This window comes from Octopus sinensis, unplaced genomic scaffold (genome assembly GCF_006345805.1).
Source record: "Octopus sinensis unplaced genomic scaffold, ASM634580v1 Contig02703, whole genome shotgun sequence".
NCBI classification, from domain to species: domain Eukaryota; kingdom Metazoa; phylum Mollusca; class Cephalopoda; order Octopoda; family Octopodidae; genus Octopus; species Octopus sinensis.
In genome coordinates this window covers 1-13,892 of record NW_021825929.1, presented here as the reverse complement: position 1 = coordinate 13,892, position 13,892 = coordinate 1, and the positions used below count along the sequence as shown (strand labels likewise).

Genomic DNA, 13,892 nt, shown 5'->3' with positions numbered 1-13,892 from the left:
TGTATAAATCCTTTTGATATAATTAATGTTCTTCAATGTACTCAAAGAATACAATTAAAATTTGTACAATACATGTGTAAATGTCTTGTTATAATAGAAATTAATTCTGCATAAAGGAATTAATGTATTTGACCTATGAGGTCATCAGCTAACAATTAGTCGTATGCAGGAACAGAAAATGCAAAGAAAATTTGTGTAGAAGTAGATAGGTGCAGTTCAGAAATGTTCATATGTATGAATTAACTATACAGAGTGAAGTGATGAGATGAACTAATGCATATCTCTTCAAGGTATATAGTTTGTGAAAGTAAACTTAAGCTATATTAAATGGAACTAGATATTCTAAAATTAGAATGATATACCAAACCACAGCATGCTTTATATTTAGGTAATACTTTTCACTGGGTAGTGTTGTACCATATATAGATTTTCTGTATATAGTACAAGTAATATACATCTGCTTAATTGACAATAGATTGATATACACCATATTTGAAAAAATGATGGGATAAATGCATATTATTGAATCTGATATTTGTGTGAGTACATATGTACAAACTTGAAACTTAACCAAACAGTCTAAGCCACTGTTGGTGAAACTTTGGAGTAGATTTTGATTATCGTTATCTGAATGTTTGAACTTGGAGGCAACAAATACATTTTCCACAGAACTTGACAATCTTGGCTCCACCACCATTAGTTTATTAGGATAAGTTCTCTTGGTAGCTAAACGTTCAGCTTCTACCTGTACCAAGACAACAGTATTATTTCTAATCGCCTCAGACCACCACCACTATAAGCTTCCTCTCCACTGACATAACAGAAATAACCTTTATTCTCTGAAAGTACATGCTGTAGTTACTTAACTACCTCCCAACATCATGAAGCTTCTCACCCTTAGTGAAAGTGGTGTATCTAAAAATTTGGATACTCTGAAGAAACTCAATTGTATTTTAAAAGCATCCTACCCTAATTAAATTGCACAAGGCATGAACTGTGCAAGCCACAGTAAATATAATCTATAAAGGCAAGTAGGGGAGCATAAGTATTATATTATCTTTTAAAATTGGTTTGAAATCACTTTAGCATTTAAACTGGCCATATCCAGCCCCAAAATGCTACCTGTTTTATATTTTAACCAGCCAGATCCAGCCTATCACACCTACTCTTCAATACCATTCTAAAATATACAATCACACCATCCAAATTTCGAAGTCACGAAATAATGCATGATTAATTAAAAACAATGTGAATGAAAAAGCATTACAATTGAGAGCATAATCTGAATGCTGAGAGCATAATCTGAATAATAAATAAAATCTAATACAAGGTAAAGGAAACATATTAGTCCTGGCAGACAACTGCACTAGTGTGCAGAAGAATAAAGTGCATCCAGTTCATGCTCTAAAATGGTGATAGGAAAGGTAAAAAAAAAGAAAAAAGAAAGACATGGCAGACTACAACCAATTATGGCAGTTTTCTCTGTTGTAATATGTTTCAAATGATGGAGGGTCATATGTTGTGAGATTTTGCACCAGAACAGGCTTGTCCAGTCCATGTCAGTTTAGAATAATGAACATAAAAAGGATGTGAAGAAGATGGTCATGGCTAGAATACTTTTGATCGTATGTCTGCTTGATCAGCACTGACTGAAGGCTAAATAGCTATAACATCTTTGCACTTTTCATTTCACTCTTACTGTGACATGCTTTAGATACTATCCTAAAAGTTTAATCCTGTACCCTTTCTGCCTTTAGCTACACTAATCCAATTCTACCAATTGTTAAATTCAAAAGATGAATATACAATGTGTATTCCTTCACTTCTTGCTCTACTTCCTCATTCTAAAACAAATTCCCAATGAATTTAACGATACTAATCAAAAATGCAAGAATTAAAATTTTCTTTATTTTTGGGACTCTGTTATTTGGGGTACTTTCTTGGGCCTTAAATTTTCTTAATAACTTTTTGCCATATAACTATTTTTTATTCGTCTAGGCATTGCATAGTTTTCAGATGCGCCTAGATGATCCCCAGCTTTTATCACCAGAAATTATTTGGAATATGTTGATATCTTATCGAGATATCCAGGTTTGAGAGATTTTATGTTTTTTTTTTTATATTATCATTTAAAATTGCTTTGAAATCACTTCAGAATTCGAAATACTTTTTTGTGTAAATTTTAAAATTTGATATAAAGGGAGGCCTTGCTAATCAAAACAGTGAATGTAGTGTCTGGAGTACAAATGATTAAATAGTGAAGTTTAGATTTACTATTGTCTTGCAATTTTTACAAGTTTTATATTATCGTTGTTATGGTAATATTGTTGAGCCATTGCATGCATTTTACATGCTCAACAAAATTATGTAAGGAGGCTACTAGTTTAATATTGGAGGTTGGTTATTTAGTCCATTAATCATTAATCTGCTGCTCAGTTTGATATCATATTCTAGTCCTCAGATGCTTTTAGTGGAGTTGTTTGCATTTTCCATTGCAAACATTCAGACCATCCTCCTTTTCCACCAATCTTGGAGTCCCTGCAAATGGTCATGGTCACTACTTTCTTTCCTATCGAAAAGAGATGAAAAAAAAAAGCAATGAAGGACTTCAGTTTTGCAAGGATAAACTTAATACAAAACAATGGCATCACCAATTACCAATAGAAATGAACTTCCACCAAGGCTTTGCTGCAGCAGCAAGAGTGGGAAAACTTATGAACACTCATGATTTAAAAAAGAAGAAAAGAATAATTTTTTTTCTTTTAATCAGCACTGATATTTTTCAAGGTGGTGCTCCAGCATGGCCACAGTGAAATGACTGAAACAAGGAAAAGAATAAAAGAAAACGAATATTACAGTCATATGAAAAGTTTCTGTATAGCATCTGTGATACTGTAATCAGTTGTTCCCAAGAGAAATTGATAATTACTAAAAGGGTCAGTTTCTTATATCATTACGTTCTGATATAGCCAATTATCAAAAGTTATGAGTCAGATCATTTGTGTGAATTTGGTAAAAATTGGAACTGAAGAACTGAGTGTAGAAGATGGTATAGGCACACAGTCGTCTCAACATTGTGTAAAAGCATTACAATATCTTCAATCAGGTAATGAGATGCTTGATGCAAAGCACTAAATGCATTCTACTTGAGATGATTTCTAAATTTTGAATGCTGTAAGCAAAAAATAAACACATGAAAATAGTGAAAGCAAGGGTAATCTTGATGTCATTGTGTCATATGTTAATAGAAACCTGATTCCAAATTTCGTTTGCAAAGATTTAAGCAAGCACCTTAATTTCCTATATAACTACTATATATAACTACAGTTGAAACAATATATTCAAATATTGAAAATGAAGTCTTGACAATTGTATATTGTGATTGAAAAGCACAATATTTTCTGTTTAGCTTACTCTTTACTCTCTCTTTTACTTGTTTCAGTCATTTGACTGCGGCCATGCTGGAGCACCGCCTTTTAGTCGAGCAAATCGACCCCAGGACTTATTCTTTGTAAGCCCAGTACTTATTTTATTGGTCTCTTTTGCCGAACTTTAAGTGACGGGGACGTAAACACATCAGCATCGGTTATCAAGCAATGCTAGGGGGACAAACACAGACACACAAACACAGACACACAAACACATACATACATACACATATATATATACATATATATGACAGGCTTCTTTCAGTTTCCGTCTACCAAATCCACCCACAAGGCATTGGTCGGCCCGGGGCTATAGCAGAAGACACTTGCCCAAGATGCCACACTGTGGGACTGAACCCGGAACCATGTGGTTGGTTAGCAAGCTACTTACCACACAGCCACTCCTGTGCCAATCCTTCTAGAATTTACTTTTATCAAAATTTATGGTTTGTTAAAAGTTGAAATTTGCACTCATTTTAAGCTCGGTCTTATTAATGTCAGCAATTGATTATGAATATGTTATTTGAAATGTTGATGCATTATCAGAGTTGGAATTTATTAATGCAGGGTGTTTGGGATAAATTTAAAGTTTGCATTGGAAATGTTGAAAGAGTTGGTGCAGTCGCCATTGCAAAGAACTTGACTGGTCATATTGTCATGAAAAAGTCTTACTAATGTGGTGAACTTGTGTGGACAGCCCAGCTTAGTTTGGATGTTCCACAAAGCTTCTCTGTTGACTGTGTCAAAAGCTTTGGTCATGTCTATGAATACAGTGTACAAATCCATGACTTGACACACAGCAAACAACATGTCTATGGTGCTGCGACCAGAGCGGAAGCTACACTGGGCTTCAGGCAAATTGTTGTCAGAGATGCTGGTGATGAGCCTGTTAAAGAGGATGCAAACCAGGATTTTCCCAGCAATAAAAAGCAGGGAAATGCCCATGTAATTTCCGCAGTTTGACTTGGCCCCTATGTTCTTGTAGAGTGTAATTATGATAGTGTCTTGGAAGTCTGCAGGTATACTCTCTTCCTTTCAAATGGATACAAGGATGTCATGGAATGCACTGAAAGCCGTGGTACCAAGTGCCTTGTACAGCTCTGCAAAAATTCCATCTGCTCTTGGAGCTTTGTCACAGTTCATTTCTTTTATGGCAGTCTTGATTTCTTTTACATTAGGCAGCAGGTCAAGGTCTTTGAGTAGAAGCTTCTGAGGTATTTGCTGCAATGCTTCCTGGTCAACAGTAGATGGCTGGTTTAGGAGTTGGTTGAAGTTTGCATTAAAGGAAAAGAAACAATATCCTTACCAAAAATAAAAGTATTTATAAAAAAATCAAAAATTTTCAACTAGATTAAGGCTGAGATATACAATTTATTCAAAGTAGTGGCCCTCATCTTCCACCATGGCTCCAAAACCTGGTGCATGCATTCCCCATTGTGTTCCAGGGAAGATCTTCAAACATCTACTTGATCTTGGTTACTAGCTCATCCTTGGTGTTGTAGAGCGGTTGGTGTCTTTCTCAACTGCACCCTATGCATAGTTATCCATGGGATTTCAATCAGAGGAATTAGGAGACCAGAAATTGGGGCTGGTGAAGTTGTAGAAATTGATATTAAACAAAATGCAGAATCACACCTTTGGGCATTGAATGATAGTGATTTGACTACTGAATCAGGAATAAATATAGATGGTGTTAGACATACTGATTAAAGAAGTGTTTCTAACATAGGAACAAAGTCAGAAATTTAATGGGAAGGAGTTAGTTCCAATTGGATAAAAGGCGAAGTCAACCATGGCAGAATTTGAACTCAGAACTTGAACAAATAGCACAAAGTATTTTTTCTGATGCTGTGACAGTGTTTCTGGTCCTCAAATAATAAAAGGAGGGAAATGAATTTATTTCCAGATGTGGTATCAATTGTTCTCTTGATGTTATCATAGTATTAATACTTACATAGTATGACCAGCTCAATGTTACAGTTTTGTTATTATTTAGGTAAATAAAATTTCTGATTATTAAGGATCATGTTCAACTATGACTTTACTGAGATAAAGTTAGTATGACAAGGCCCCTTTTTTATGAAATATTATTTATTTTATCAGAAAATTGTATTTATTTCATTCTCTTTGCTAGGACTACCACGCAATGGTGAAGTTAGTGGAAGATCTTGCACATGTCCCAAAGAATCGCATCACAAATATGCCCAATATTCAACATCTTTATGCTTTTGCATTAAACAGGTATATTTCAGTAATCAAATAAACTTTCTTTCAATTTAATGTGGAGCTATTGACAAGAAAGAAATGTTGGTTTTGTGATTTTGTAAATGTAGGGTTGTTAGAAGTAGAATAACCAAAATGGTATACATAGAAATGATATACATAGAAAATAGAAGATAAATCTTAATATGAAGAAATTCTAACAGTTAATAAAGGTACTTTGTGTATATATACATTTACAAATATGATTTTAGGAATTTTATCTGGAAAAATGCACAAAGGCTGTGAGGCTAAGGATCCTCTATTTTGATGCAATCAATAATTGCCAGCTATAGAGCTGTAGTTTCTAGAACTCATCAGCCATAGCTATTTGTAAATGTTCCAACAGATTTGTTAAAACACTTACATATTGCACATTCACTTATCCTTTGGAAGTCTGCAGTAAGCAAGCCATTTTCTTCAAACAGTGGCCCTAGCCTGTACTGTACTGAAGCAGATTCTTTTGTAAATCTATAGGCTTTAGGGCAGTGGTTTTTAACATGGGTCTGATTGAACCCCAGGAGTTCATTGAGTCAGTCTCAGTGGTTTGGCAGGGGTCAAGACACACAGTTTAGCTCGGTTTGCACTAGCAATGTCAGGCTGTTTTTGTCGGTCACCAAAAAATTGGTGGAACCCAGTAGTTCCTCTCACAGTCAAAACCATCCTAGAAATCACTCAAGATCCCTCTCCATTGGAGCTAATCTGAAACTCTGTAGTTGGGAAGTAAACTTCGTAATCATATAGCTTCCTGTACACTTATATATGATTTAAATATTTTCACTGCAAAATTTTCATGCAATCAGGTTATAATTGAAAGAATTCCTTAGGTGTCTATGTGTTTCTAAACATACCTGTTTCTTTTCTTCTGAATTATATAGACGTGACAAAAAAGGCGACAGTGATAAAGCTTTGAAGGTTATTCAACAGGTTAGTATATATTTCTGTTTATTTTTTTCTTACAACTCTTTTACTTGGTTTTAATGATATTAAACTGTATTCACTACCATTAGAAATCTTGTTTGTTTGATAGTCTGTTCACTTTATGTATTTCATTCATCAAATATAATTCCTAAATTTATATAAAGCTGTATTCTAATTTCATTCATGGCAGACTACGGTAGAAATATTGGGATGCTTATATAGCCTTACTTGCAAAGTTCTGTCAAGTAAAGCATCTTTGTAGCAATAGAAACAATTCTTCACTAGAGAGTTAAACTTTCACTTGATCCATAAGCAGTCCCATATTGCTTTCTTTTTGCCCTGCTGGATGCTCTGAATATCTTTCAATATTTTTTTGATGCATAACATGACCATTCCTAGTTAAGAGACCTTAAAGATGGCTGCAACATGTTAGAGACTGTCTGCAAACCCAGAGTTCATATGAGAGTTACCTAATAACCAAACCATCATTTGAAAATCACTCCATGAGAAGATGAACTAAAGACATCCTTTGAAAATCACAATCAAAACCCCGATGGCTGGCTTTGCAACATCTGAAGCCAGGACACTGATAATAGAATGTGATATGTGGTGCATCTCTCTTTGTACATGATGTAAATACAAGCTGTAGTTGATAGATAATGATGATCTTAATTTCAGTAGAAGCAACTTAGTTATTAGAAAAGTAGAAGTAAAGTAGTTTTTAATTATTATAGCAATTGATTGAATCATAAGTAGGAAATAAATCCTCCATTTACATTTCCCATGATTTATCTACTTTTGGCTTGCTCAGATGCCTTGGCAGTTTTTCTAAGTTTCTGCCAAGAAGATCTCTTAAGAAGCAATGCCCTCCTGTTACTCTTGATTGATGTTGAAATACTTTAGAGAGATCACGAGAGTGTCCTTTTAGCATATGTGCAGCCCTTTGTATAAAGGTTTCTCCCTTAAAAATTCACTGTAGAAAAGATGTTTTGGAAAGCTTTCATTGTCCTTTATAGTCATGTAATAAAACTGGAAGAGCTGGGATCTCTATAGGAGAATGTGGGCCCTGAGTAGCTCTGAACATTTGAGGATATCAGTGTTTAAAACTTTAAACTGTCAATGAATGTACGGCACTTTGTGCAGATAGTTTAGGTGAGTTCCATTGAATTCCATTTATGGTGTGTCTACTGCAAACAGGCCAATTTTCACTGACATACACAGAAAGTGGCACACCAACTCTGTAGACCTACAGTCTGGTTTGTAAGCCTTTTTGTGTCCAAATGTCTTGCAATGTCTGTTGAAGGAAATGCTGACTTTGGCAGTTCTACTGTTGACTTCATTGGTGAGGTACATGATTTATGAAGGAGTATGGTCAAGGTATGAGAACCTGTTCATGATCATTAGTCTGCTTCTTGACCATAATTGCAAGTGTCATATATAGAAATGCATGTGCACACTCACAAACAAATGTTTTGATGATTGCTGCATATATTCAAAGCTATATTTGAAATATACTGTTGTTAAATCTAGGTTACATTCATTTCTTGATAATTTTTTAGGCAATTGAACAAAGCAATCCACCTGTATCTGATATGTTATGTTTATGTGGCCGCATATACAAGGATAAATTTGTTCAGTCAGAGTACACAGATCAGAAGTCACTAGAACAAGCTATTCATTGGTGAGTTTCTCATATTTTTATCAAGTTTTTCTGATTTAAGTTTTGAATTAGAAGAGAAAGAATGGTGTTATCTGGAACCTATAAAGTGTGTACCCTACTCCATGAAATTAACATTTGAATAATAATTGGATGATGATGTCACTTAGTAAAAACACATCAGAACATATATGTCAAAATAAATTATGAACATCAATTCCTTAAGCAGAAAGCTACATAAGTACATGATATATATATATTTTTAATATTTCGCTTAGGCATTTTGATACTTATAACTTGTTGTAGAACTCAATATATGTATGTTTCAGAACAAAGTGTCCAATGAGTATACAGCAGTAATGAGAAAAAGAGATGAGACAAGAAAATAAAGGTTACATTATGAACTTCATTAGCTTACAGCTGTTTCTGCCATAAGATGCGGTGGACTCTTAATTGAGTGCCTGGATAACATCCAAAAGCTTCATTGGAGCTTCCAATATGAAGTGCAATTTATTTGGGAAAAAATAATTACATACTTGGAATATACAGGGAAAGTGTTATCAGTAAGAAAGTCGTTGCTGATGTATATAGGAAAGTGTGTCCAAAAGGCAGTTAGATTTTCTAGTAGAAAAAAAAAACGGCCCAAAAATATGTATATAATATGCATGCACACAAACTCAAAAGAATGCATGCAGGCACACAACATAGAGATACACAGACATGCACACAGTCCACACACACACACACAAAAGAACATATAGCTAGTTTGTATATAATATATATATATATATATATATATATATATATATATATATATATATTATATATACATATACATATATATACATATATATTTACATATATATATATATACATATATATACATATATATATTTACATATATATATATATACATATATATATATTAATATATAAATATATTATATACATACATATTTATATACATATATATATAATATATATATATATATATATATACATACATTATATATATATATATATATATATAATATCTATATATACATACATATATATATATATATATAATATATATATATATATATAATATATATATACAATATATATATATATATACTAGCTGAAGGTGACCCGCTCTACGTGTGGGTAAGAGTGTGGTTGTTACTTTCTGTTGCTTCCTTTCAGCACGTAAAAAGCACCATCCGAACGTGGCCGATTGCAGCACCGCCTTGACTTGGTTCTGTGCCGGTGGCACGTAAAAAGCATCAACCGATTGTTTCCACTGCGAGCCCCCCTGGCACGAAAAAAGCACCCACTACACTCACAGAGTGGTTGGCGTTAGGAAGGTCATCCACCTGTAGAAACACTGCCAGATCAGACTGGAGCCTGGTGCAGTCTCCTGGCTTCCGAGACCCCGGTCACACTGCCCAACCCGTGCTAGCACGGAAAACGGACGTTAAACGATGATGATGATGATGATGATGATTCTCCCTCTTTGTTGCTCTCTTACTTTTCTTTTCTCTCGGACTCTCCCTCGCTTTCTCTTACTCTCTATCTTTATCTATCTCTCTCCCATTTATAAACAACAGAAGATCTTGAGTAAGTTGAGAAATAAAATATTTAGAAAGATCAATCAGAAATATGAGGCAGTGGCAATGGAAAGGTCTGCTTCAAGGCAGACAGCAAAACGCTAACATTTAAAAGGGACAGACGAACTTGCGAGCTGAATAAAAATAATAAAATATTGGAAACCAAAGTTGAAGGGATAGAATCTGAGGATAGTAGAGTCACCATGGCTGGCATTTGTTAACGGACGGACAGCAACGTAGTGACAGTTTAACGGCTGGCGTAAAATTTTGAACTTGATGTAAAAGAAAATTCGTAAACACCAATTTTTGAAGTGATTCTTTCTCACGACAGTAGACTCACCATGGCAAGCATTCAAAACTTCTTTATCATGGACGGCAACACATTGAATATTAAAAGGCTGGCGCAAATTTTTTAGCTTGATGTAACAGAGAATTCCTAAACACCTGCTCCTTGAAATTTTAATCCCCTTCCAGCCCCATTTAGACCCCTTTTCACATTTTGGTTAATATAACCCGATTTCATTCGGGTCTACTGGGGCCACATTTTATAAGATGAGGAATTTTGCCCTAGAGGTGACGCCTTTCATTTGAGGAAAAAATAGTTGTCATGCAAACTTGTCAGCACCTTTAACATAGGTGTGCATATTTTCAGGTGAATCGACCGACTACGTAATGCACACATTATATATATATATGTGTATATATATATTGTGTGTGTGTGGTGTGTGTGTGTGCACGCATTATATATACAAATGTATACAAATGAGATATATATCTGTATAAATTAAATTAGAGATAAAAACCACTATAGGCAAATCAAACATTGAAAAACAAAAACAAAAACATAAAAAAACAAAATATAACATAGAAAATATATCTATATATATAAAACTGTAGTTGGTGTGAGTGTCTGTCCCCTTCGATTTAGATTCCTAACTACTACTCCCAAATTTTGCGGTGCAGTTTAAACAAATTCGGGTATCTTATAGTCGTGATTCATATCGAGCCCGTCTGGGTATTAGCGCGCGTCTACGATGAGTCTACGATTTAAAATAATTTAACATCATTTTTTATTCCATTTTAATGCATATTTTTTCGTGTGTCGATGGCGGCGGAGTTGGCGTCCACGCTCACGCCTGCACCTGTGTTGCTTCTCCCCCTTCTTCCCTCCCTCGTGAAGCTGTGTGTGAAGGGAGTGTAAGGAAATCAACGTCGTAATGCGTTGTCAAGGAGACCAGCGTTCTTTTAGAACAACGACTTCATGGCTTGAAGTCGCCAAAACAGAAATCGCTAAAAAAGCTGAAACAGATCCACAAAAACGGCAAAAACCGCCACACAGGGCAGGTTTCCTGTGCAAACAATTTGCACAACCGAATGTTTTAGTTGTACAAATCTTTATATATAAAAGTAAGGTTGTGTGTCTGTCTCCTACGATTTAGATTCCTAACTACTCCCACATTTTGCGTTGCAGTGTAACCAAAACCGGGTATCTTATAGTCGTGATTCATATCGAGCCCTTCTGGGTATTAGCGCGCGTCTACGATGAGTCTACCATTTAAAAAAAAAATTACCATCATTTTTATTCCATTTTAATGCATTTTTCGTTATTATATAAGGGAAGTAACTCTCTAAAAATGTCTACGATGAGTCAACGATTAAAAAAAAAATTACCATCATTTTTTATTCCATTTTTAATGCATTTTTTGCTATTTTTTTGCTATAACTCACTAAAAATGCTTATATAGTTATTTCCCTTACAAACCCGGGCAACGCCGGGCGATACTGCTAGTAAAATATAAAATGAAAATTTAAATTATTTAAATTGAAAATAAAAATATTAAATTATATTTATAATTTGTTTAAAAATATATATAACTATGAAAAAGTATGAAAAAGTTTAATATACATAAATACAGATATATGCACTTTGTATATATACATTATATATACATATTTATATACAGAACACACACACACACACACATACATTATATATACATATTTATATATAGAACACACACACACACATACATTATATATACATATTTATATATAGACACACATACACACACACACATACATTATATATATACTATTTATATATAGAACACACACCCACACACACACATACATTATATATACATATTTATATAGAACACACCACACACCACACACACACATATAAATGAACGCAAGAATATCTGATTCATAATATTTGTTCTCATCATCTCGTGTTTGTTGTTGGTGACAGACAGATACTTAAAAGAACGCCGCGAAGTGATAGGAAGGTAGGAAACAGAGTCAGTGAAAAAGAAAGGAAATAGCGATAGTGACAGATATTTAAATAACCGTAGTGGCATTCTGAAAGTTATGAAGAGGAGTAAGAGAGGGAAAGGAGGAATAGGGTGAGGGTAGGAAGATGGCCCCTAGCAACCACAGCTTTTAGATAGGGATTTCTAAGGTAGCCCACGCGCATCGTCACCTCATTCTACATGTCCCTGTAAATTTTGGAGCGAATCGGACGGGATGTAGTGGCATTGAAAGCGACCAAGCGGTAAAAACGCATTCATTTTTATTATAGAGACTAGCTGAAGTGACCCGCTCTACCGCGGGTAAGAGTGTGGGTGTTACTTTCTGTTCCTTCCTTCCTTTCAGCACGTAAAGCACCATCCGAACGTGGCCGATTGCAGCACCGCCTTGACTTGTTCTGTGCCGGTGGCACGTAAAAAGCACCACCGATTGTTTCCACTGCGAGCCCCCTGGCACCAGTGCCGGCGGCACGAAAAAAGCACTCACTACACTCACAGAGTGGTTGGCGTTAGGAAGATCATCCACCTGTAGAAACATGCCAGATCAGACTGGAGCCTGGTGCAGCCTCCTGGCTTCCGAGACCCCGGTCACACTGCCCAACCCGTGCTAGCACGGAAAACGGACGTTAAATGATGATGATGATGATGATTCTCCTATTTGTTTCTCTCTCCTTTCTCTCTCACTTTCCCCACTCTCTTACTTTTTCTTTTCTCTCGGACTCTCCCTCGCTTTCTCTTACTCTCTATCTTTATCTATCTCTCTCCCATTTATAAACAACAGAAGATCTTGAGTAAGTTGAGAAATAAAATATTTAGAAAGATCAATCAGAAATATGAGGCAGTGGCAATGGAAAGGTCTGCTTCAAGGCAGATAGCAAAACGCTAACATTTAAAGGGACAGACGAACTTGCGAGCTGAATAAAAATAATAAAATATTGGAAACCAAAGTTTGAAGGGATAGAATCTGAGGATAGTAGAGTCACCATGGCTGGCATTTGTTAACGATGGACAGCAACGTAGTGACAGTTTAACGGCTGGCGTAAAATTTGAACTTGATGTAAAAGAAAATTCGTAAAACACCAAGTTTGAAGTGATTCTTTCTCACGACAGTAGACTCACCATGGCAAGCATTCAAAACTTCTTTATCATGGACGGCAACACATTGACGATTAAAAGGCTGGCGCAAATTTTTTAGCTTGATGTAACAGAGAATTCCTAAACACCCACTCCTAGAAATTTTAATCCCCTTCCAGCCCCATTTAGACCCCTTCTCACATTTTGGTTAATATAACCCGATTTCATTCGGGTCTACTGGGGCCACATTTTATAAGATGAGGAATTTTGTACTCGAGGTGACGCCTTTCATTTGAGGAACAAAATAGTTGACATGCAAACTTGTCAGCACCTTAAACATAGTGTGCATATTTTCAGCTGAATCGACCGACTACGTAATGCACACATTATATATTAGTGTATATATATATATGTGTGTGGTGTGGTGCACGCATTATATATACAAATGTATACAAATGAGATATATATCTGTATAAATTAAATTAGAGATAAAAACCACTAATAGGCAAATCAACAGTGAAAAGCCAAAAACAAAACTAAAAAAGAAAATATAACAGAGAAATATATCTATATATATAAAACTGTAGTTGTGTGAGTGTCTGTCCCTTCGATTTAGATTCCTAACCACTCCCACATTTTGCGGTGTGCAGTGTAA

At 35.1% G+C, this 13,892-nt stretch overlaps 1 protein-coding gene across 1 annotated transcript; it reads left to right on the top strand.

Moving 5' to 3' along the window:
* Positions 1–1,987: 1,987 nt before the first annotated feature.
* LOC115227332 (mitogen-activated protein kinase kinase kinase 15) lies at positions 1,988–13,122 on the top strand. The gene is made up of 6 exons (XM_029798203.2): positions 1,988–2,091; positions 5,563–5,669; positions 6,566–6,614; positions 8,168–8,290; positions 8,852–8,864; positions 13,112–13,122. The coding sequence occupies exons 1-6, from the start codon at positions 2,017–2,019 to the stop codon at positions 13,114–13,116; spliced, it is 372 nt and encodes a 123-aa protein (XP_029654063.2). The 5' UTR covers positions 1,988–2,016; the 3' UTR covers positions 13,117–13,122.
* The last annotated feature ends 770 nt before the right edge of the window (positions 13,123–13,892 follow it).